Consider the following 19735-nt stretch of genomic DNA (forward strand, 5'->3'; position numbering starts at 1 on the left):
TTTCGCCAACAATGGAGGAGATGCTGAAAGTCATCACTGGCTTGTAGCATGAGTCTCAACACTGCCTCCCTTTGGCTTACGTTAAATGTCCTTACAAAGACTCAGTTAGCGGCTGCCGTCCCGTCGATTGTCTCGATATTGCAAGTACCGGGGTAACCCCGGGGTAACCCAAATATGGAGGTTACACAACTAGCGACCTCACTGCCTTCTGGTATGGCATAATGGGTTTCAGTGTCATTATGAGAAATAAAAGGTTGAACTTGTCATCATGCCATGTCTATCGCCTATTTTATCTTTTAGTTTAACTCCGCTGCGCTGCTGATGCCGTTGTGTGTGGACAAGCAAAGCCCTCGACAAACGATAGGCGTCGAAATGAATTGCACAACGGGCTGGCAGCAAGTCACGAGAATGCTCGGATTTTTATTCACTCCACTGGCCGTTTCGAAACCTCCTTTTATGGGGCAGACTCTTTGACGGTCACGCTTACTCATTTCCACATGCATCAATAGGCACTCACTGTACAAATGACGAAAGGAAATAGGCGTTTCTTAGCGCGTTCTGACCGAGGATGGCCCAGTTTCCTCGCTCTTATGGCCGGTACAGCTTCATTTAAGGTAGGTGATGGCTATCTCTGGGTACATGTGGAATTGCGATTAACGACACTCTAATCTGTAGGAAGACAATCTGCTTCCGCTCGCAATCTCCACCTGTTCTGCATCTGAGACAACCGCTATATTCTTTTCACGGTCGTTGGTAAGGAGAACAATTATTACAACTACCTGCACTGCTAACAGAATACCAGATTGATGACGACTCACTAATGATTGAGGTACAATTCTTGGTTATTAGTGGTCTATAGTTCGAATGTGCTAATGACTGTCGCAGTTTATTCAGCCAAATGCCAGAAAGCGACGGGAACGTATTCGACGCATGTTGTTTGATTTTTTGAAGCGATCACATGTAAGCCACAAGATCATGTTTTTGGGTGCGCTAATTCGATTGGCAGATTCCGCGTCGGTCCTCTGTTCCTCGAAAGGAATCACAGCCATGTGTAGGAAACAGCTACCGAGTACCAAAATTCGGTGCCATTTTCCGGTCATTCGGAAGGGCGTCTACCTGGAGTGTAAGTTACTGTCCGACATCGCAATAGTATTCTAATATCTGTGGAGTCCGGCAAATACAAGAGCCCCTACTGTCGCGATCACAATACCAGAATACGGCGAACCGGAAAACTATCATTCTTTACAAGAAGAAGGCGACGATCTGGGTCCAACGTATTGCCTCTTACAGAATCGACTGAGCGTTCAACTGAAGAAATTTCCGTCGCCATTAGGCCCACCTCAACCCCAACGCAAGTTGCATCATCGACCACAGAGAAGGCACGAGGATATCTTTTGCAGACAATGTTCTCATCGTCTGATATCGTCCGTGACAAAATACAGGCACCTTGTACCTGCTGTGTCGTGAATTATCCTCCAGATAGAACGACCAGTACAAATACCGTCAAAGACGTGCGATTCCATCCTACGAGAGCGCAAGCGAAGCCATACACCATTAGCCGTGTATTCTGTGCCGCAGCTCGATCTCCATCGTCAAGTGGCGCAGGTATATCGCCTAGTACCATGACGAATAAAACCGATGAGAATACCATTGATACCAGCAATTCACCGCCAGAATTTGTCCCTAGGTCGGAGGTGTCACCAGCAAATTTTTCCACTGGCCAAAATGTGGGGGGTGTCTTTCGACTTCGCGAAGCCGTCTGCGCCATGCCAACTTTACCAAATATATCTCTGAAGTCGCACACCAATTCTGGGGCTGCTTCGATCAATTTTATGTCTGTTAGTCATCTTCGTGCGCCCTCCCCGGAGATTGATAGTTTTGAAAGAGAGATAGAGTTTGAATTTTCATCTGGTGAAATTTCGAGCGAAGAACCCTCTCTGGGGACAAAATGTGAACCAGTTTCAGATAAATATAAGTCCTTGTGCAGAGAGGCGACTGAATATAACTTTCTACAGTCCAGGTTTTCTCCTGAGACGCACTCTACACCAGTGTCAAGTGGCCCGATCCGATTCTTTGAGGAAGAAGTCTCACCTAGAGTAGTCTCTGAGACGAATACTGGGCCTCAGCAACTATACAATCTCGTCCGACAAGCAATCTCTATAACTGACATCTCCTTGACATCTGACATGCCAGATCACTGTATAGCGAACGATTGCGAGAATGATACAGAGAACTACGAAATTGGGAATAGTATGTTTAGAAATTCGTCCCTACGATTGAGTATTTTCAGTGATTTGGATCCGAATACTGTTGACTTACGCGCGCTTATACGTGAGGATAAAAAATTTGGTGATTGCGATCATGGCGTAGCTGTGAAGGGTGCAAAAGTCGGTGATGACACGTCCGGTGTTACTAGGAGAATCACTACTGATCGCAGAGTTCCTGAAAGTCTTGAGACTGTTGGCCTGCCAGAACGGCGTATATTACGGTCGCAACATCCAGAACCGCCGCAGATGGAAGTTCGTACTAGTTTATTCCAGCCATTAGATTTCCATGCTCAGGAGGACGACGTATTTATTGCATTCGAAGATATATCTCTGTCCCCACAAACTGAGATTAAAATTGATGATCACTCTGTTGAAACTGTCGCTCAGACTGGGGATTGGGGCTCATCGAGAGCGAGTGCAAATTTCAAGCAAAGGGTCTACAACATGTCGTCCACATTTGCCAGAGCGAAGAATCGTGTTTCAGTGTCAGCGTATAATACACTCGCCAGTCGTCAAATCGATCTTCGAGAGGATGATAGATCACATAACTCCGGGAGCGATTTGTACTCGGTGCACGCAAGAATCTTTCACTAGGTCATCAATGGTCTGTGTAAAGGGTTAGCTGTTATGCAGGAAGACATGGATAGGCTTGCCTCCCTGGCAAGGTCTGAGGCGAATTGGATACATTGAGTTTCTCCCATGCAACTGATCCTAGCCGGCTTCTCTGAGTTCTATAGCTTTTCGAACACTAATATTTTGGAATTGGGCTTGGCTACTGTATTCAATGGGTTTCTGTATGACATGGGTCTAAGAAAAATTATATGGGTTGAAATATTACACTATGAGACGAATGTGTCAAATACAGTCACTCGTGAAACCTCACGAAACTAAATCCACAGGAACAAGCCTTCGCAAAATGTACAATGATTAACAAAGACAGAAAAATGGCAATAAATGATCATATAAATTTATCATTTTAAGCAGTCTCTAACGCTTTCTTGTAGCGGTCATTCTCTGCCTTCTAAGGTAGCCGCACAGTGTAATCATCGCCACTCTGTGTAATGTATCGGACCCACGGTAAGCTAGGATACTGCAACTTAGGCTCGATGATTTTCAAATATCGCACCTGAATTCCTGATGTCGTGAAATACGGAATTTCGAACTTCACGCTAATTGGCCGTTTCTTGCGATCCGGATCGGTTTCTTTCACACTCGGCAATCCTAGCTCAGCTCGCATTGTAAACTCCTTGCCACCGCCAAAATGTTTGATTTTCCACACAATAGCAGCTTTCTCGGGTGCGTAGTGCACGGTACCGACCGAAGTCCGAAATTTAGGCGTGTCGGCGTCATCGGGGACGGGGATCGTGATTTCGACATTATTCGCGGTCGAGCGTCGTTTGAACTGTGCACGCGCGTTGATGGCAAACTCGATTCTGGAGCCAGCATGCATCTGCACAGCGCAGTCAACCCAAATCAGCGGCTTTACTTGTGTATTCAATCGGTAACTCATCAGCTCGAATTCGCCGTCAGGCGGGATGAATGAAATTGTCCTATCATTCTCGAATCTGGACAAACGTACACATTGGTGGAACTTGACGTCCTCCATCTCAATTGATTTGCCCCGGGACGAGCGACCGCTGTTTTCAAACATTACGCGGTCATTGAGACCGAGCCTTAGTTCTGGCATACCGGAGAGGTAGCACTTAAGTTTGATCGAGCCGAGAATTTCGCTTCTTAGAACAGCTCCGGTAGAGCTCACCTATTCTAATAGTTAGGTCTCGTGATTTCGCGCGAGAATTCGTAGGACATACCAATAGATTAACCGATTCAATAACGTCCAAGAACACTTCGTTCTTACGGTACCGGATTCCCTCTGAACGCCACGAAACAGCATTTGTGACTGCAATTGGCGGACGTGGTTGAACTTCTAACTGATGACTCTGTTGCGTGATGTACCTGCATGAAATTCATGTTAGACGATATGTGCAAGAGAATACTAAGACGGGAGACATACTCCTTTAGAATCTTGGTTTCTGTGGTCTGTGGATATCCAAAATCCATCAATTCATCCAGTAATTCGTAAATAATTACAAAATTATCACGGATGGATTCTTCTTCTAATTCTTTGAAGTACTCGGTGAGCACCTTTTCTTGTGAGTTAGTCTCTACTAGCAAATACCAGACCCCATGGAGGGCTTGAGATAAAGATGCTAAATTTACCTGCACCACCTTGTGTAAGAATAATAATATCTCAGCCGCATTTGAATTCCGCTTGGTAAGAGCCAAGAGATATAGATTGCTGTGTCTGATGTATAGATACTGCGGAGGAGTCAGCAACCATGACCAGAAATTAGGCACACCAATATAATTCCATCACCACTGCACTCTTGTTTCCACGTAAACTAGATGCTAATTGAAGACTAACTCACGTTTATGCCTTCATGCGAGAAACATGGAGGAACTACAGAGCTTTCTTCTTCCGCGTCGAGTAACAGGATCGGGAACTTGTCCACTGCCGACATGGGAACGTCTCCTCGGTAGTTCCGCGACAATAGAGGCTTGCCCTTCAAATCAAGGAAAAAGATTGCTGACGCCATTGTGGAGTTATTATGGGAAACTCAGCTGGTTCTTATGATCAATGGTTAAACTCCAGGGTTTTCTTAACGTGTCCTCTTCAAAATCAACTCCACGTAAGTCAATCCAATGTCGGCACACGCTAGATTCTATGCAACGTAGGCTGAAAGAATATATCGAATAATTGTGTAACGATTGTTGTTGTGGACTGCGCTGCTTCGTATTGTGCGGTCGGCATGTCGACAAAGATAACCCTGTGCAAGGGTCGTCCGTCATCTCAGCTAAACCTGTGCTGTGTGAAGCGGCGGCTCGAGCTCACCCTCCAACAATTTTACGACTAATGATCAACTCTTTCTGCAGGGTATTACAATCGACTTACTCTTCCTAAGAGAGCCGTAATATAATATTCTTCAACAACAGAGATTTATGTCTAGCTAATTTTTTGGTATCTTCTTGTTACTAGAAGCATTGTCACTAATTTACAATGTCGGATAACGATATTTCAAGACCGCTTGATGTCGAAGACGACGACGCGGAGGATTATCACACAGACCGCGAAAAATCAAATCACGAGACTGGCACTTCTGATGAAGATAGCTCAGTCGTAGGTGCCGATGAAGATACAGAATTGGACAAACGGAAGAGTCGAGGATCTGCGGAAGACGACTACGCCAGTGGATCGGGCTCTCCTGATCCGTCACGAAAACGTCCTCGGGAACAGGAAGATGATGAAGACGACGAAGCTCCTCCATTACCACCGGGACCGCCTCCACCAACGGCTGAAAAGGTGCCCGAAGAGGACCCTTGGGAGTCAATTTGGGATCCCAATACTGAGGCATTCTATTACTACAATCACATCACCCAGGAAACTACATGGGAGAAGCCGAAGGTGTTGGTGCCAGAAAGCAGCACAACAAGTAGCCTACACAAGAATAAGCCTGATGCAGAAAACGGCTACGCTGCGAGGGGATTTTTCAATCGGTTTACAGGAAAATGGCAGCCATATCGAGCTCCTACGGATGGCGATGTCTCTGGCGACGACGTTTTCGATGACAGCAAACCACCGGGAGAAATTGTTCCGTTCCAAGAATTCTCAGGCGAAAACAAGTCTAGAAGGCAATTGAACGCATACTTCGACGTAGATCTTGCCGCGAATATGCACGACGGCCGCAGTTTACGGACAGAACGGCAACAGCAAAAGCCGACGAAGAAACAACTCCAGCAATTCAAGAAGAAGAAACAAGAGAAGAAAGAGAGAAATAAAAGGGCGTGGTTGTTAGCGGATTAATCCGTGTACTACTGTAGCCCGTTGAGAGTCGTGTGTAGGGATCGGCTACAGTACTATGGTCCAATTGACATCGAGCTGGCCGTATTGTGGATGGATATCAGGAAGAAATGGTTTGGTCTTGTATTATAGTTATAAATCAAATTTTTGACTCACCGGCGCATAAAGGGTGGTATTACTGGATTGATGGATATGTACTTCCATCAGTCGTGGATTGAGATACCGGTTACAACACCTATGTAAGATTTTTCAATAGTGGTTTTCTCATCCAAGTTGGTCTAATCGCGGTCGTGACCTGTCAATGATGACTTTGTGTTTTTTTGAGTTTGGCGCTGTAACTAGGTTAGTTTTTGGCTATGACATCACCTCTAGTCCTCATATTCCCAAAGAATTTTCTCCCCCATAAAATCCTCTGCCTCCTTGCAGTCTAAGACAACCATAACAGCATGCCTCGCCAACTAACAGAAGAGGAAGTCGATGATCTGATCTATTGTGCTCGAGCAGATGATTTGCATACACTGAAATCAACTGTCGAGCATCTAAGCAAGGACCTGAGTCAATCAGAGTCTGACATTATACTACAAGCCATTGATCCATATTCCAGCAGCACACCGCTACATATGGCATGTGCCAATGGCCACTTAGGTACATTGTTTATTTATGGGCTGACTTACTTTTTGATCGACTGCAATAGTACGAAAGTGCTAACCGCTTAAATCAACAGAGATCGTCGAATATATTCTGTCTAAATTCTCGTCCTCTCCATCAGAGACCAGAGCCTCTATCGTCACACTGCAAAATGATTCAGGAAATACACCATTACACTGGGCGTGCTTGAACGGACATCAGAAAATTATTGAGAGGTTATGCGATAGTGGCGCAGATCCGTTTGTGAAGAATCTTGCAGGACAGGATTGCTTCTTCCAGGCCGAGAACAATGAGAAATTGGATGTAGTGGATTATCTGCTGCAGCGGTTCCAGGAGGTTCTGGACGAGGAAGAAGATGCGAAGGGTGAAACAAAAGAGGCCTCGTCGCCTACGCAAACAGACGCTACAGATAGTGAAGTAAACCTCAGACAAGTGCAATCGGGAAGAAATTAGAAAAGTTTCAGGTCAATGACGATGGGATATAGACCGATAACATCTAAATGAAACTACAGTTTATGGATTGCTAGGAGCTTTACTAAAGCAAAAGCTGATCAACAAGAGATGTTATATTCCCTAGCTATTCCCACAAGCTATAGAGTACCTTTGAAGAGAGACCAAAAAAACGCCGCAAAGCAATACACCACCCGCGGTACGACTATATAACCGAGGAAAACTATACACAAAATCGTTGCTAACATGCGTCACATCCTTTAATGTCTTCTGGCATTAGAGATTCGGCACTACTACTGAACTGCGACACTTTAAAATTCGCTCCGTATTTCAAAAGCATTCGGTCCTGTATTTGGCAAAATGCAGGGCACTATAGGCCAAGCGTTTTGCGCACATTCGCCTTGACCATCCTATTATATTCGGCACGATCATTTCTCCACACTTTACAAGCGTCGATGTTGGCACCGCTCTCATCATTAGGCTCTACAGCATGACATCAGCATTTGAAAAATATCTGCAATACGAGTTGTCTGGGCGGAAGACTACTTACCAGCCAGCATGCTCATGACGCTGATTAGGATCTTCTCCACAGACTGTATCGGACTCCATCTTTCAGACGCAGATTCGTACATATTAGGATCATCTCCAGGAGCATGTAGAATAGAGATACACACGGTACCATCCTTATACACTACATTTATCCATTTAAGCACGATGTATTCGACAACGTTGGTCCAAATACTCTTACCATTAGGGTGGAACATATCGCACGTGAACTTCATAGCTGGGGGGCTTAGCGGATAATCCTAACACAATTAGTCAACATTTTTACAAACGGTCAATCTAGAAAGGCCAAGCAAGAAGAATCGTACCTTAGGAAACGTGAGGGTAGCTGGAAAGACGCCACCTTCGAATGGCGTATCCTCAGGTCCTTGAATCAAGCACTCCCACTCAAAGAAATTGCTAATAGGCATCAATCAGTATTCATAAATTTCCTTGTGATCAATCAAGTGATATCCCTACTCCTCGTCTATTGGGCCAGCAGAGATGCCATCTGGAGCTTCACTGATCAACTGCTTATACTCAGTCATCAGCCGTCGAACGGCAGTGTTATTTCGTGAATTCTTTGACTGGTACATTTTACCCAACTATCTAGCTCTGCAGAATCTTCAAGCAATATAACTTTGGAATTAGAGAGATAAATAGGTTTGTATATAGGGCTAATGAGTTTCGTAGATCCCCGCCCGCGTCCGGATAAATGTGAGTACGAGTTGAGTTGGCTGACCAGCAACCCCAGCCACATTAATGCGCCACTCAACTCTATGGCCGCGCCACCTTGATTTTGGGTTACCCCTGAATCACCCATATCAACATCAACGTTACCATTCAATGACAATGAAGCGAATATAGACAGAGTCCGTTTTCCTGTATTATCAAGTGACCACAAATTTCAGCGCCAGTCTTATTGATGCAACAATCCCTGTGCTATACACAATTTAGAACAATGTTCCGTCGCTCCAGATCGCGATCGGAGGGCCCATACTTTCCGGTCTTTTCTTAGCTGCAATTTCACGACCGCCTTTCCAGGATCCAGCTTCAAGTAGCTGTGCCAGTATCAACTGGTCTTTAGTCCCAGCAATTTCAAGCCTTTCGTTAACGGCTGGAAGCAGAAGGTCGAGTAATCCGATGGTAAGAGCACGCCATTCAACAATTACATCCTCGTCCGCAGGAAATACTGGCACTGCTTCCTGCGTCTCCAGCCCGATATTTGAATTGTTTGCAATTCCTTGCTTATATATCTCAGGCTTTAATATCAAGAGGCCCATATCAACAAATAAACCACCGTTCCGGTATTCTGGTAGACCAGTTTGCAATTCCTTTCCTGCAAATGTAATATTGCCGTAGCGTTCTAGCGGGACCAGTATAGAATAACAGAGCCACTGGCTCAGTTTATGGAACGGCACAATTGTTTCCCACTCGTCACCATCTTGAGGCATTGACGAACATGGCCACGCATCACCGAGTGAAACTCCGTTCAGGACGGTTCGACCTTTGGGCCAGATTGGATTGAGACCTGTCATAATCACGTCCCAAACTGTCGCGACCGAGACCGTGTTTTTGCCGTCTCCACTGGGAGTCGAAGTCCCAAGCAAATATTCTATATTTCATATAAGAACAATTTTAAACTACGATAATAGTTGACTAACCGAGCATATATCCTGGTCTGCCATCAGGTCCAAAGTACTTGACTTCTCTTTCTAATGCATATCCTAGACGCTTTAACAACTCGGCACGACCTTCCATGCCTGCCAAAGGATTTCCGGTTGAATGTTGTAGTGCTTTCGAGACAGTGTCAACTGTTATTGATTTTAGCGCTGTAGAATCAACTTGGTACGGGTTGGATGGGTTTGAAGATAAGAGACCGTCCATAAACAGGTAGAGACTCGCAACAGCCAGGCCTTCGCTCCGTCCGTGCACGCCAGCCATGTTTCCAGGTTCACTGAACACCCATTTATTTCCGGCACCAGCATCTAGTAGCACAGAAACCAAAAATAAGTCAACCAGACGCTTCGCAATTTCTATGTCATCTACCCCCGACCAAGAGTCCACTAGCCGTTCAATCCGGGACACACCACCGACGTCGAAGTGCTGCCACCTGCCGTGCGGTGGGATTTTGCTGTAATTTGGAGCAAAGTCGCGCTGGATAATACTTGCGACGAACTCAACAGTTTCATCGAATTTGGTGAAGTCGATGTCGAAGTTGGTTAGTCGGTTTACTTTAGCTTTATCCATCACCAGCCGCGTTCTCTCGCGCACCGCAGGAAGAGTTCTTAGATAGCTTGCCGGATCGGTTACTGTCATCTTAAGCATTCTGTGCTGAGGCCGTTGCGTGTATGATGCTCATGTAATCCAGCCAAGGAGTAGCGGTATAAGGTGACTTCCAAGTTTAGTAGTGATGGTGACTGAATCATCGCGGCTTCCGGCACTGGGACCAGGTACATCTCCGTATCCAACCTAACCCTGAGCCGCGCAGTGCCACGATGAGCCAACTGTTCGCGAGCATCGATGGAGGAAACAAGCGCCCATTATTAGAGATTTCCAATTACTTACGAATCTATCCAGTATAGCATATCACATAGAGCTGTTGTCACTGTCTGAAATCATGTCACTTCCGGAAAATGTTCACGTGTCCACTCATCCACTGCTCCAGTCATTGGTATCTCAGCTGCGGTCCGCGTCTGCCGATTCTCACAAGGCGCGCGCTCTAACGACATCAATAGCATCAATTCTAGCTGTCGTGGCCCTCAATCAGAATACATTTTCTGCTGTCACTGAAGGGTTTGACGTTACTCCTCTTCAGGAGCAATATAATGTGACAAGGGTATCGCCATCAAACGTAGTCCTCGTCCCGATTCTCCGATCTGGCCTCTCCATGATCGACTCATTCCTGAATATTCTACCCTTTGAGAATGTGCCTATACATTACCTTGGTATCTATAGAGACAAAACGACTCTCTCTCCAATTGAGTACTACAATAAATTGCCGGTACTGAAAAATGGTGAATCAATTGACGTTGCTATTGTGCTTGATCCCGTTATTGCCACTGGTACGCAGCTATATGTCGCTAGATGCTATCTATCTAACTGATCTGATAGGTGGCACAGCCTCAGCCGTGATCCAATCTTTAAAGTACGTATATCTATATTGATCACGCGAAATTGGAACGTATGGTCTTGACGAATATATAGAGAATGGGGTGCTAAGAAAATCATCATCGTGTCTATTGTCGTGTCTGAGGAGGGTGTCACGAGAGCTGCGAACGAGTGGCCGGAAAGAGTCGAGATCTATTGTGCAACAGTTGATACTGTCCTTTCGTCACATGGATATATTATACCTGGGTATGTTGCCAATCTCAATCCTATGTAGCCGTTCTAACTCTTTGAACAGTGTTGGAGACATTGGCGATCGATTGAATCACACGCACTAAGCTTATAGTTGGTCTTTCGTTCACAAGTCAGCGAAACAATCGAACTGTAGAGCAGATAATCCTTAACTTTTAATATAAATGGTCTATCTAATTGTAACAGTTATATGAGGCTTCTGCTTACTTCCGCCTTCTTCGTCGTCCTCCGGCGATATTTGAAGCCTGGCCCACGACTTTGCCATCACCAAGCACTTTCTTCTTAATGTCATCTGGACCAGACCACTTCGCCGGTTCCTCTGTCCCATTCGTCGCCTTAAGCATTTTAGGTGTCTTCCTCAAAAGCTTATGCTCTTCTTTCTCTGGAAATTTTATGTATCGTCCGAGAGATATGCCCCACAACCAGATAGGCAGTTGGAACAGCATTGTCTTCCTCCAAGAGGCAAACTCAAGTTCAGTCACATCAAGCATATACTCTTCATTGGTTGCACTGTCTACAATCCAGACGGTACCGTCAGGATAGACCATAAAGACTTTGCCATTCTCGTACATAATCTTTCGCTTCGAAGAATCGGCTGGCGGGAATCCGTTTGGCCATGCCTGAGCCTTGCATTCTGAAATATACCGTTGCATGCGCGAGCGTTCGTTATTCGCCGTGATACTGAGTATAAGATAATGAGCACCGCTGCCGATTAAATAGAGAAATACTAGGACGGTGAACAGACCGGGACGAAATCGCTAGAGCAGAAGTCAGCTGGTTCTCCGTGTCCTGGGATTCGCAAAGCAGTAATCTTAACATACAGCGTAGTAGTATCCAGTGCCTTTCCACCGAGGAAATCCCTTCTGAAGGAAGAAATCGTATCGCTCCTTTTCGGGCCCGCGGAGGATGTTGGCGATGAGGCCAAGTCGGGCAAAACGATTCGTAGCCTCTTTAGAAGTGTTCTTATCGGGGTGCAATTGTCTCGACCGCTTGCGATATCTAGTGAAGTCAGCTTTTCATATCCTCTTAATGATGTAGAGACGCAGTGATACTTGCGCTTTCGTTATCTGATCGGGAGTGGATCCCGGTCCATTCTCCAGCTCCAGAAATGCTGCAACCACAATTATTAGCAAATCGCGAACTAGACACTGTATGACAAGAATACTCACAGTAAAAGGTCGTGCCTCTGCCTTCATGTTTCTCAAGCTCCTCCTTCAGTCTAAATATTTCGTGGTCCTTCTCACTCCACGCCACGACCGCCGTGGAGCACAAAATGGTTAGAAACAAGAACAAGAATGCCAGCCTCATTCTTTTACAGCGTAACCGCTCACAGATATATCGATCCCTAAGCTGTAGTTGAAGTCAATGCTGAAATCCTACTTTTTCGGACGCGCCAATTTGTTTCTGGAAGGATGGCATTTAAAGTTAGTGTCTTACCCGGCAGGTTTTGCTCTCGCTCTCGTCACATTTTGTTTGGCCTGAAGCCGCCTTCCCAAAGTACCTATTCGATCCTTCCGCAATCAAAAGAAAGAGCGGGGAGCACGGGTAATAAAAATGACGACACCGGCAGTGGTGTGCATCGGCATGGCGGGTACGTTGATTTATAATCCTTGCCAAAATGGAAAGCCATGACAAAACAGGCAAGGCAAAGTGTTAACATGTTACAAACAGGATCCGGAAAGACTACATTTATGCAGCGGTTAAATTCTCATTTACACGCCAGGGATACGCCGCCATATATCGTGAACTTGGATCCAGCGGTTTTGAATGTTCCGTTTAGCGCAAACATCGATATTCGAGACTCGGTGAATTATAAGGAAGTTATGAAACAGTGCGTATTTCTGTTTAGATGCGAGGTTATCTGTTGAAAGTAGCTTATAAATGAAGATATAATCTCGGACCCAACGGTGCGATCATCACGTCACTCAATCTCTTCGCTACAAAAATAGATCAAGTACTGGGCATTGTGGAGCAGCGAGCAAAATCAGTGTCGCATGTCCTCATTGACACTCCTGGTCAAATTGAATGCTTTGTATGGTATGCTTAGGAAAATGTATTCGAGGTATGGAGAGGAGTTAATATGATTCGAAGGTCCGCTTCCGGAACTATTTTACTAGATGCTCTGGCCTCTGCGATACCCACAGTTATCGCATATATAGTTGATACTCCACGGACAACGTCGCCGGCAACGTTTATGTCGAATATGCTATACGCTTGTTCAATTTTGTACAAGACGAAGTTGCCATTAATCATAGTATTTAATAAGACTGATGCCGCTGATGCATCGTTTGCGACGGAGTGGATGACTGATTTTGAGAGCTTTCAAGCCGCGCTGAAGGATTTGGACGACGATGAGAATAATCCGGAAGGAGGGACTGGGTACATGAATTCTCTGATGAATTCTATGAGTTTGGTACTGGAAGAGTTTTATCGGCATTTGGATGTTGTCAGCGTCTCGGCGTACACTGGCGCTGGAATTGACGATTTCTTTGAGGCAGTGGATCGCAAGGTAGAAGAATTTAATACGGACTACAAAGCGGAAATGGACCGGATGATCCGAGAGCGTCAGAAAGAAAAGGAAGCGGAGAGGCAACGAACTGTGAATAGGCTGATGAAAGATATGGGCATCAATGATCAGGTAAAGCCGAAGACGAAGAATGACCAAGCTCAGACAATTTCAGATGCGGAAGAGGAGGACGATGAGGAAGAATTTGCAGACAGATTTGTTAATCGAGAAGACGCGGAGGGAATACTGGACCCGGATTACGAGGAGAGAGATGATTTCGATGAGGCGATGTCGTGAATATTGCCGTGTATAGTACTTGTAAATAGCATAGTTGAACTTTGTTTCCGACGTAAGGATATGATACAGATCTATTATCGGCGGCCCCATATATGCACTGCTGCGTGTTCTGGACCGGTTGGAGCAATAAGTCCTAGACGGAAACACTGCGTCGGTTCACCAGCGGATGCCGCAGGAAAGACAACTTCAGGCTAACTTGAGGATTCAGTTGCTCAGCAGCTTTGACGTCATAGTCTGAAGTGGCCATGAATGCGTCAGTGGCCTCGCAGATAGGCAGGGGGCCGTTGAGCGGCGCAGCTGAACACGAAGTGTATCGTGTGCGGCTCACTGTCATTTGCTCCGTGTCTCGCTCCGAACGGAGAAATTTCGGAGGCGCGCCACCATTGTTAAGGGTCCATTGTAGTGTGCGATGTGATGATGCTCTTTGGCTTAGCGACCTTCAAGCACCTATCTCACTACGAGATGGCAGTTATCAACGCAGTAAACGGCAATGGATTTGTCACAACTCGGCCAGCTGGACTTGAAAATTTTGCGATCTTGACGGTGTATAATCTTCGCGATCTGGACACGAGCCGCTCGGACGACGAGATGGTAAACCTTCCGGTAGTAAACACTCCGTGAAGTTGGCCGCCGTGATCTGCTCCAGGGCAACTCTGGGCACCTCCGAGATAGGGCCGTCGAGTCTAATGTGGCACTGCTCTTATGATATATAATAGATTCCCCGCCCCTCCTGTGCTGTTATGTTTCTCCTATCACTTCTTCTTTGGTATTGCTAACGTCACATACCTTTTACAACCCCCTCCACCACCATCCGTTACATACATCCCCTCACCATGGCGTCAAATGACTGCACAGACCAAAGTCCGCTTGACTCGTCAAGCACGTCGACCATTGTCGACACTCGTTCTTGTACCAGTGCCGACACTTCGAAAGATCATCCCATCCTAGAGAAGGATTTCGCCCAGCAGTGTCTATCAAAGGAACAGTGCGAAAATCCCGACATCAATTCCCCGGTGGATGCAAAAGATGTCGAGAGCGAGACGGCTGCTGGCCTGGTTCCAGTGTCTACCGTTCTGAGTCATCATAATATTGCAAACACTCAGACCAGCGGTGACCTATATCGCACTGAAACCGCACTGACCCTTGAGACCCAGTTGTCGCGCCACGCCACCACAGACGTTAACTTCCCATTCGCAACTGAGATCTCAGATCGTGCGGAGTTCCCCGATGAATACACTGCAGAGACCGCGACTGGCTTGGTCCCCGTTCAGTCTATTCGGTCGTTTCGTCGCATATCAAAAGCACCCACCATTCCTGAGCTAGAGAAAGGCGAGGAGGAGATTGAATATGTTACCTTTAAGATCGGAGACCCCGAAAATCCAATGGTATGTTGATATGCGTCCTTCGAGCTTAAGATGCTTGGTTCTAACGTTGAATAAGAACTGGAGTACGACGTTCAGGTGGTGTGTTACTTTGATCGTTTCGGTACTGGTTATCGCTGTCGCTTTTGGTTCTTCGTGCGTTACGGGTGGCCTTGGACTTATTGAAGAGAGGTATCATGTCAGTTTGGAGGTTTCCATTTTGACTTGCTCTGTCATGGTTGTCGGCTTTGCTGTCGGCCCTCTGGCTTGGTCACCTTTATCAGAGCAATTTGGCAGACGCCCGATCTATTTCATCTCGTTGCTTCTGTACACGATTTTCAATATTCCATGCGCTTTGTCGCCAAATATTGGTGGTTTGATTGTCTGTCGCTTTTTGTGTGGAGTTTTCGCCAGTTCTGGACTTGTGCTCGCTGGTGGTACCATTGCCGATATATGGCCTATGGCTCACCGTGGTAACGCCATTGCGTACTTCGCGGCGGCTCCTTATTGCGGCCCTGTTTTTGGCCCGCTTATCGGAGGTTGGATTAATATCGGCTCCCACAGATTGGACCTTATCTTCTGGGTTAATATGGCATTTGCTGGTGCCATGTTCATCATTACTTCTGCCATTCCTGAAACGTAAGTCTTCTTGCGACACGAGAGTCTGGTTTGCATTATTTGTACTGTGTGCTGACAGGTCTCACAGCTACGCTCCTGTGATTTTGAAGCGCCGCGCGGCGAAACTACGAAAAGAGACTGGTAATCCGCACATCATGACAGAGCAGGAGAGATTAAAGGCTCCACTTTCCGAAATCATTCGAACGGTCTTGATCCGCCCAGTCATGTTAATCATGACGGAGCCTGTTTTGGATCTGATGAACATGTACATCGTTTTGATTTACTCCCTGTTATATGCTTTCTTCTTTGCGTACCCAGTTATTTTCCAGGAGCTTTATGACTACAACGACGGTATGATCGGTCTTATGTTTATTCCAATATTGATTGGTGCTATGTTTGCTCTTGTCACGACTCCGGTTTTGGAGAAGGTATACACCAAAACTATTTCGCGTCGACTCCCCACTCCTGAGGACAGGTTAATTGGCTCTATGATCGGGGCTCCTTTCGTTCCTATCGCGTTGTTTATTCTCGGTGCCACATCGTACAAGCACATCATCTGGGTTGGCCCGTCGTCCGCTGGCTTGGCGTTTGGATACGGAATGGTTTTGATCTATTTCTCGGTCAACAACTACATTATTGATTCCTACGAGAAGTGTGCAGCATCGGCGTTGGCGGCTAAAGTGTTCACTCGATCCGCAGGCGGTGCCGCGTTTCCACTCTTCACCACTCAAATGTACCAGAGACTTGGTTTACAATGGGCTAGTTGGTTACTTGCGTTCATCAGTCTTGCTATGGTTATCATTCCGTTTGGCTTCTATAAATACGGTGCCAACCTCAGATCGATCTGGGGTAACAGTGCCATGTACGCTAACGACTCGAAATAACTGAATAACTTGATCTTATATATAGTGCGTATCATCATTTTTGCCCATCGCCACTTTGCATAATGTAAACGCAATTTACAATATACACTCACGAAGGATTTAGGAGTTTGCGTGTTTCGTATTCTTTGGGATCTTATTAGATTGCCATGCATACTAATGTCTATAACATTTTCATCTTCTTTTAAGTCATCATGCATTATTACTAGAGTTCTAGTTCGGGTTTATAAAAGGCTTGTGGTTAATTAGAATAATTGCTAATGTTTTCAACAAGAACGGCTTCATCGCATAGTAGATAATACTGAAAATAAATGCTTCAATGGATTCTTTTTGATCTAACGTATTGGAAAACTATCGTACTAATTAAGTGATCACGTAAAACAAAATCTAGGTGTTGAATATTTTCTGACATTTAGGGGGGATCTCAGGCTGACTCTTGGCTGGATGTTGTTCCATTCGTTGACGCACAGCTTCGAGCTTTAGAAGCTCAAACAAAAATTTTGTTACACAGTGCAGAGAATCGATTATCCCGCGAGCAAAAGGTTGGGTAGTTTGTAAGGACGTGCTCGAAACCCTTCAATCGATGCCCAACCAAAACTATCATCGCAACCCCAAACAACAAAAAACTTTGACGAAAAAGTCGAGCAAAAAAACCACGGGAAGCCGATCGAGGTGGAAACCAACCTGAGTCCTTGATTCCGTGTGCCACATAGCCAACACGATTTCAATTTCCTTATACTCGGCAATACCGTGGCGCCGCAATTTTTTAGCCCGCGGTACCAATAGCGCTCTTGCTTTAGCATCTCTCCTTTCTACTCGACCTTATTTTGAATTCAACCGATTTTACGCATCTAAATCTAAAGCAAAAAAGAAAATGCCGCCAAAGAAAGCTGCTAAGGAGGAGAAGATTTTACTCGGGCGCCCGGGAAATAATTTGAAGGTGCGTATGATCTCCGCGGAATCGTCCGCCGAGACCAAATAATAGTAGAAGTGATTGATTTCCGGTGATCGTTGATAGTGGCTCAAAAATATAGGGTCTGTATGGCTAACAACTGGAATTTAGAGCGGTATCGTCGGTCTCGCGAATGTAGGTTCATCAGTCGGTTATGGTCATGATAAGTCAGTCCTCGTTTAACACGATACAGGTCGGCAAATCTACATTCTTCCAGGCTATCACCAAGTCTCAATTGGGAACGGTAATGATTAAGGTGACATTACGGTTGAGGTCCATGAATAGGCTGACAATTATGTGATCTAGCCCGCTAACTACCCGTTCGCTACTATCGATCCTGAGGAAGCTCGTGTGATTGTTCCCTCGCCCAGGTTCGAGTGGCTGTGCGACGCCTATAAACCCGTTTCTAAAGTCCCTGCCAACATTACAGTTTTCGACATTGCTGGTCTTACCAAGGGTGCTTCCACTGGTGCTGGTCTCGGTAATGCTTTCTTGAGTCACATTCGTGCCGTTGATGCCATTTATCAAGTTGTCCGTTGCTTCGATGACGCTGAGATTATTCACGTCGAGGGCGACGTCAACCCTGTGCGCGATCTTCAGATTATTCTGGACGAGCTGCGGATGAAGGATATCGAATTCGCACATAAGTACTACGAGGGCGTAGAGAAAATCGCCAAGCGTGGGGGCCAGAGTCTCGAAGTAAAGGCTAAGAAAGAGGAGATGGTCATAGTCGAGAAGATTATTAAGTATCTCGAGGACGGCAAGCGAGTCGCTAAAGGAGACTGGTCCAGCAAAGAGGTCGAGGTTATCAACGCTATGCTGCTCCTCACCGCAAAGCCTGCCATCTACCTCATCAACTTGTCAGAGCGGGACTACATTCGCAAAAAGAACAAGAATTTGTTGGCAATTAAGGAATGGGTAGACACAAACTCTCCTGGTGATGTTATCATACCACTCAGTGTTTCCTTCGAGGAACGATTGACTCAGTTTGAGACTGAGGAAGAGATCACTGAGGAGTGCAAGAGAGTTGGAGCCCAAAGTGCGTTACCCAAAATCATCACCACTATGCGGAGTGCGCTCAACCTTATTTCTTTCTTCACATGTGGTCCAGACGAGGTCCGAGAATGGACAATCCGAAAGGTTCGTTTTACACATGGGTCTACCATTGACAATTGCATAACTCACACTTTGTACAGGGTACTAAGGCTCCTCAAGCTGCAGGCGTCATTCACACCGACTTGATGAATACCTTTATCTTGGCCCAAGTCACCAAGTATGAAGACTTGAAGGAGCTGGGAGACGACACTGCTGTCAAAGCTGCTGGCAAATTGATGCAAAAGGGCAAGGAATACGTTGTAGAGGACGGTGATATCATTTACTTCAGAGTAGGTGCCCCATATAGATACATCAATGTGTCCATTATTTTAGATACAGCTACTCACTCGGATAATCTAGGCTGGCGCAGGCAAGAATTAAAATTTGAATGTCGTGCTACATCTGATAGGGATACATCATCTATCTACAGTGGCAATTTTGGGGACAAGATGCCGCGAATTATACAATTAAAATTAGTAGTTATAGTTATATTAAATATATTTTACGATATTCAGCGTGATTTATTTACGATATCGTTCAAAGAACAACTGTTTACGTAGCCTTGCGGGAACACTGCGGACTCTGATATCCTATACGTGGAGCCAAATATGTGATAAAATGAATATCACATTAAAGAAGTGACGGGATAGTTAAATCAAGCAGCTCTTCAAAGACACCAGTTGTCTCGTAAATCTCCACATATTTTCTCTCAACGCGGGACGGATACTGACAACAACAAAAATGTATGATACTTACTACTTACTCTTGAATTACTGAGCAATTTAAAGAATACCTAACTATGATTGTTAGCTAGAACGCACAGCAATGAATCATAACCAATAGGCCACCTGATCATCCTCCAGCAATCACACAAACATTAAACAAAGGCAAATTCATT

The 19735-nt window shown here is 45.5% G+C and overlaps 10 protein-coding genes across 10 annotated transcripts; 7 read left to right on the forward strand and 3 right to left on the reverse strand.

The window, feature by feature from the left end:
• The first annotated feature begins 53 nt into the window (after positions 1-53).
• Positions 54-3216, forward strand: V1508DRAFT_407336 (uncharacterized protein). The gene is made up of 6 exons (XM_066938852.1): positions 54-614; positions 676-753; positions 803-829; positions 886-960; positions 1007-1123; positions 1170-3216. The coding sequence occupies exons 1-6, from the start codon at positions 525-527 to the stop codon at positions 2859-2861; spliced, it is 2079 nt and encodes a 692-aa protein (XP_066798915.1). The 5' UTR covers positions 54-524; the 3' UTR covers positions 2862-3216.
• Positions 3033-5128, reverse strand: V1508DRAFT_407341 (Mu homology domain-containing protein). Its single transcript, XM_066938853.1, has 5 exons — positions 4697-5128; positions 4488-4586; positions 4282-4412; positions 4079-4223; positions 3033-4026 (listed from the first exon to the last, which is right to left on the reverse strand). The coding sequence occupies exons 1-5, from the start codon at positions 4862-4864 to the stop codon at positions 3289-3291; spliced, it is 1281 nt and encodes a 426-aa protein (XP_066798916.1). The 5' UTR covers positions 4865-5128; the 3' UTR covers positions 3033-3288.
• A 39-nt stretch (positions 5129-5167) lies between these two features.
• On the forward strand, positions 5168-6496 carry V1508DRAFT_407343 (uncharacterized protein). The gene has a single exon (XM_066938854.1). The coding sequence runs from the start codon at positions 5326-5328 to the stop codon at positions 6127-6129; it is 804 nt and encodes a 267-aa protein (XP_066798917.1). The 5' UTR covers positions 5168-5325; the 3' UTR covers positions 6130-6496.
• A 76-nt stretch (positions 6497-6572) lies between these two features.
• Positions 6573-7227, forward strand: V1508DRAFT_401309 (ankyrin repeat-containing domain protein; the record flags this gene model as incomplete). Its single annotated transcript, XM_066938407.1, has 2 exons — positions 6573-6771; positions 6851-7227. The coding sequence occupies 2 exons, from the start codon at positions 6573-6575 to the stop codon at positions 7225-7227; spliced, it is 576 nt and encodes a 191-aa protein (XP_066798918.1).
• A 367-nt stretch (positions 7228-7594) lies between these two features.
• On the reverse strand, positions 7595-10086 carry V1508DRAFT_401310 (uncharacterized protein; the record flags this gene model as incomplete). Its single annotated transcript, XM_066938408.1, has 7 exons — positions 7595-7707; positions 7775-8030; positions 8097-8187; positions 8248-8354; positions 8576-8577; positions 8768-9382; positions 9432-10086. 7 exons carry the CDS (start codon positions 10084-10086, stop codon positions 7595-7597), a joined length of 1839 nt encoding a protein of 612 aa, XP_066798919.1.
• Positions 10087-10288: 202 nt separating this feature from the next.
• Positions 10289-11293, forward strand: V1508DRAFT_407354 (uracil phosphoribosyltransferase-domain-containing protein). Its single transcript, XM_066938855.1, has 4 exons — positions 10289-10832; positions 10882-10915; positions 10975-11124; positions 11174-11293. Exons 1-4 carry the CDS (start codon positions 10388-10390, stop codon positions 11211-11213), a joined length of 669 nt encoding a protein of 222 aa, XP_066798920.1. The 5' UTR covers positions 10289-10387; the 3' UTR covers positions 11214-11293.
• V1508DRAFT_205 (uncharacterized protein) lies at positions 11102-12595 on the reverse strand. The gene is made up of 4 exons (XM_066936219.1): positions 12297-12595; positions 12184-12238; positions 11949-12126; positions 11102-11885 (listed from the first exon to the last, which is right to left on the reverse strand). Exons 1-4 carry the CDS (start codon positions 12433-12435, stop codon positions 11331-11333), a joined length of 927 nt encoding a protein of 308 aa, XP_066798921.1. The 5' UTR covers positions 12436-12595; the 3' UTR covers positions 11102-11330.
• On the forward strand, positions 12452-13994 carry V1508DRAFT_407356 (uncharacterized protein). The gene is made up of 4 exons (XM_066938856.1): positions 12452-12718; positions 12799-12958; positions 13015-13164; positions 13219-13994. The coding sequence occupies exons 1-4, from the start codon at positions 12682-12684 to the stop codon at positions 13928-13930; spliced, it is 1059 nt and encodes a 352-aa protein (XP_066798922.1). The 5' UTR covers positions 12452-12681; the 3' UTR covers positions 13931-13994.
• Positions 13995-14372: 378 nt separating this feature from the next.
• On the forward strand, positions 14373-17124 carry V1508DRAFT_362675 (major facilitator superfamily domain-containing protein). Its single transcript, XM_066937245.1, has 3 exons — positions 14373-15315; positions 15371-15930; positions 15998-17124. The coding sequence occupies exons 1-3, from the start codon at positions 14764-14766 to the stop codon at positions 16791-16793; spliced, it is 1908 nt and encodes a 635-aa protein (XP_066798923.1). The 5' UTR covers positions 14373-14763; the 3' UTR covers positions 16794-17124.
• Positions 17125-17235: 111 nt separating this feature from the next.
• V1508DRAFT_407359 (P-loop containing nucleoside triphosphate hydrolase protein) lies at positions 17236-19380 on the forward strand. The gene is made up of 6 exons (XM_066938857.1): positions 17236-17730; positions 17854-17877; positions 17936-17986; positions 18049-18882; positions 18939-19127; positions 19198-19380. The coding sequence occupies exons 1-6, from the start codon at positions 17665-17667 to the stop codon at positions 19216-19218; spliced, it is 1185 nt and encodes a 394-aa protein (XP_066798924.1). The 5' UTR covers positions 17236-17664; the 3' UTR covers positions 19219-19380.
• The last annotated feature ends 355 nt before the right edge of the window (positions 19381-19735 follow it).

Source organism: Lipomyces doorenjongii, assembly GCF_038497915.1.
Source record: "Lipomyces doorenjongii strain NRRL Y-27504 unplaced genomic scaffold V1508scaffold_1, whole genome shotgun sequence".
In the NCBI taxonomy this organism is placed as follows: domain Eukaryota; kingdom Fungi; phylum Ascomycota; class Lipomycetes; order Lipomycetales; family Lipomycetaceae; genus Lipomyces; species Lipomyces doorenjongii.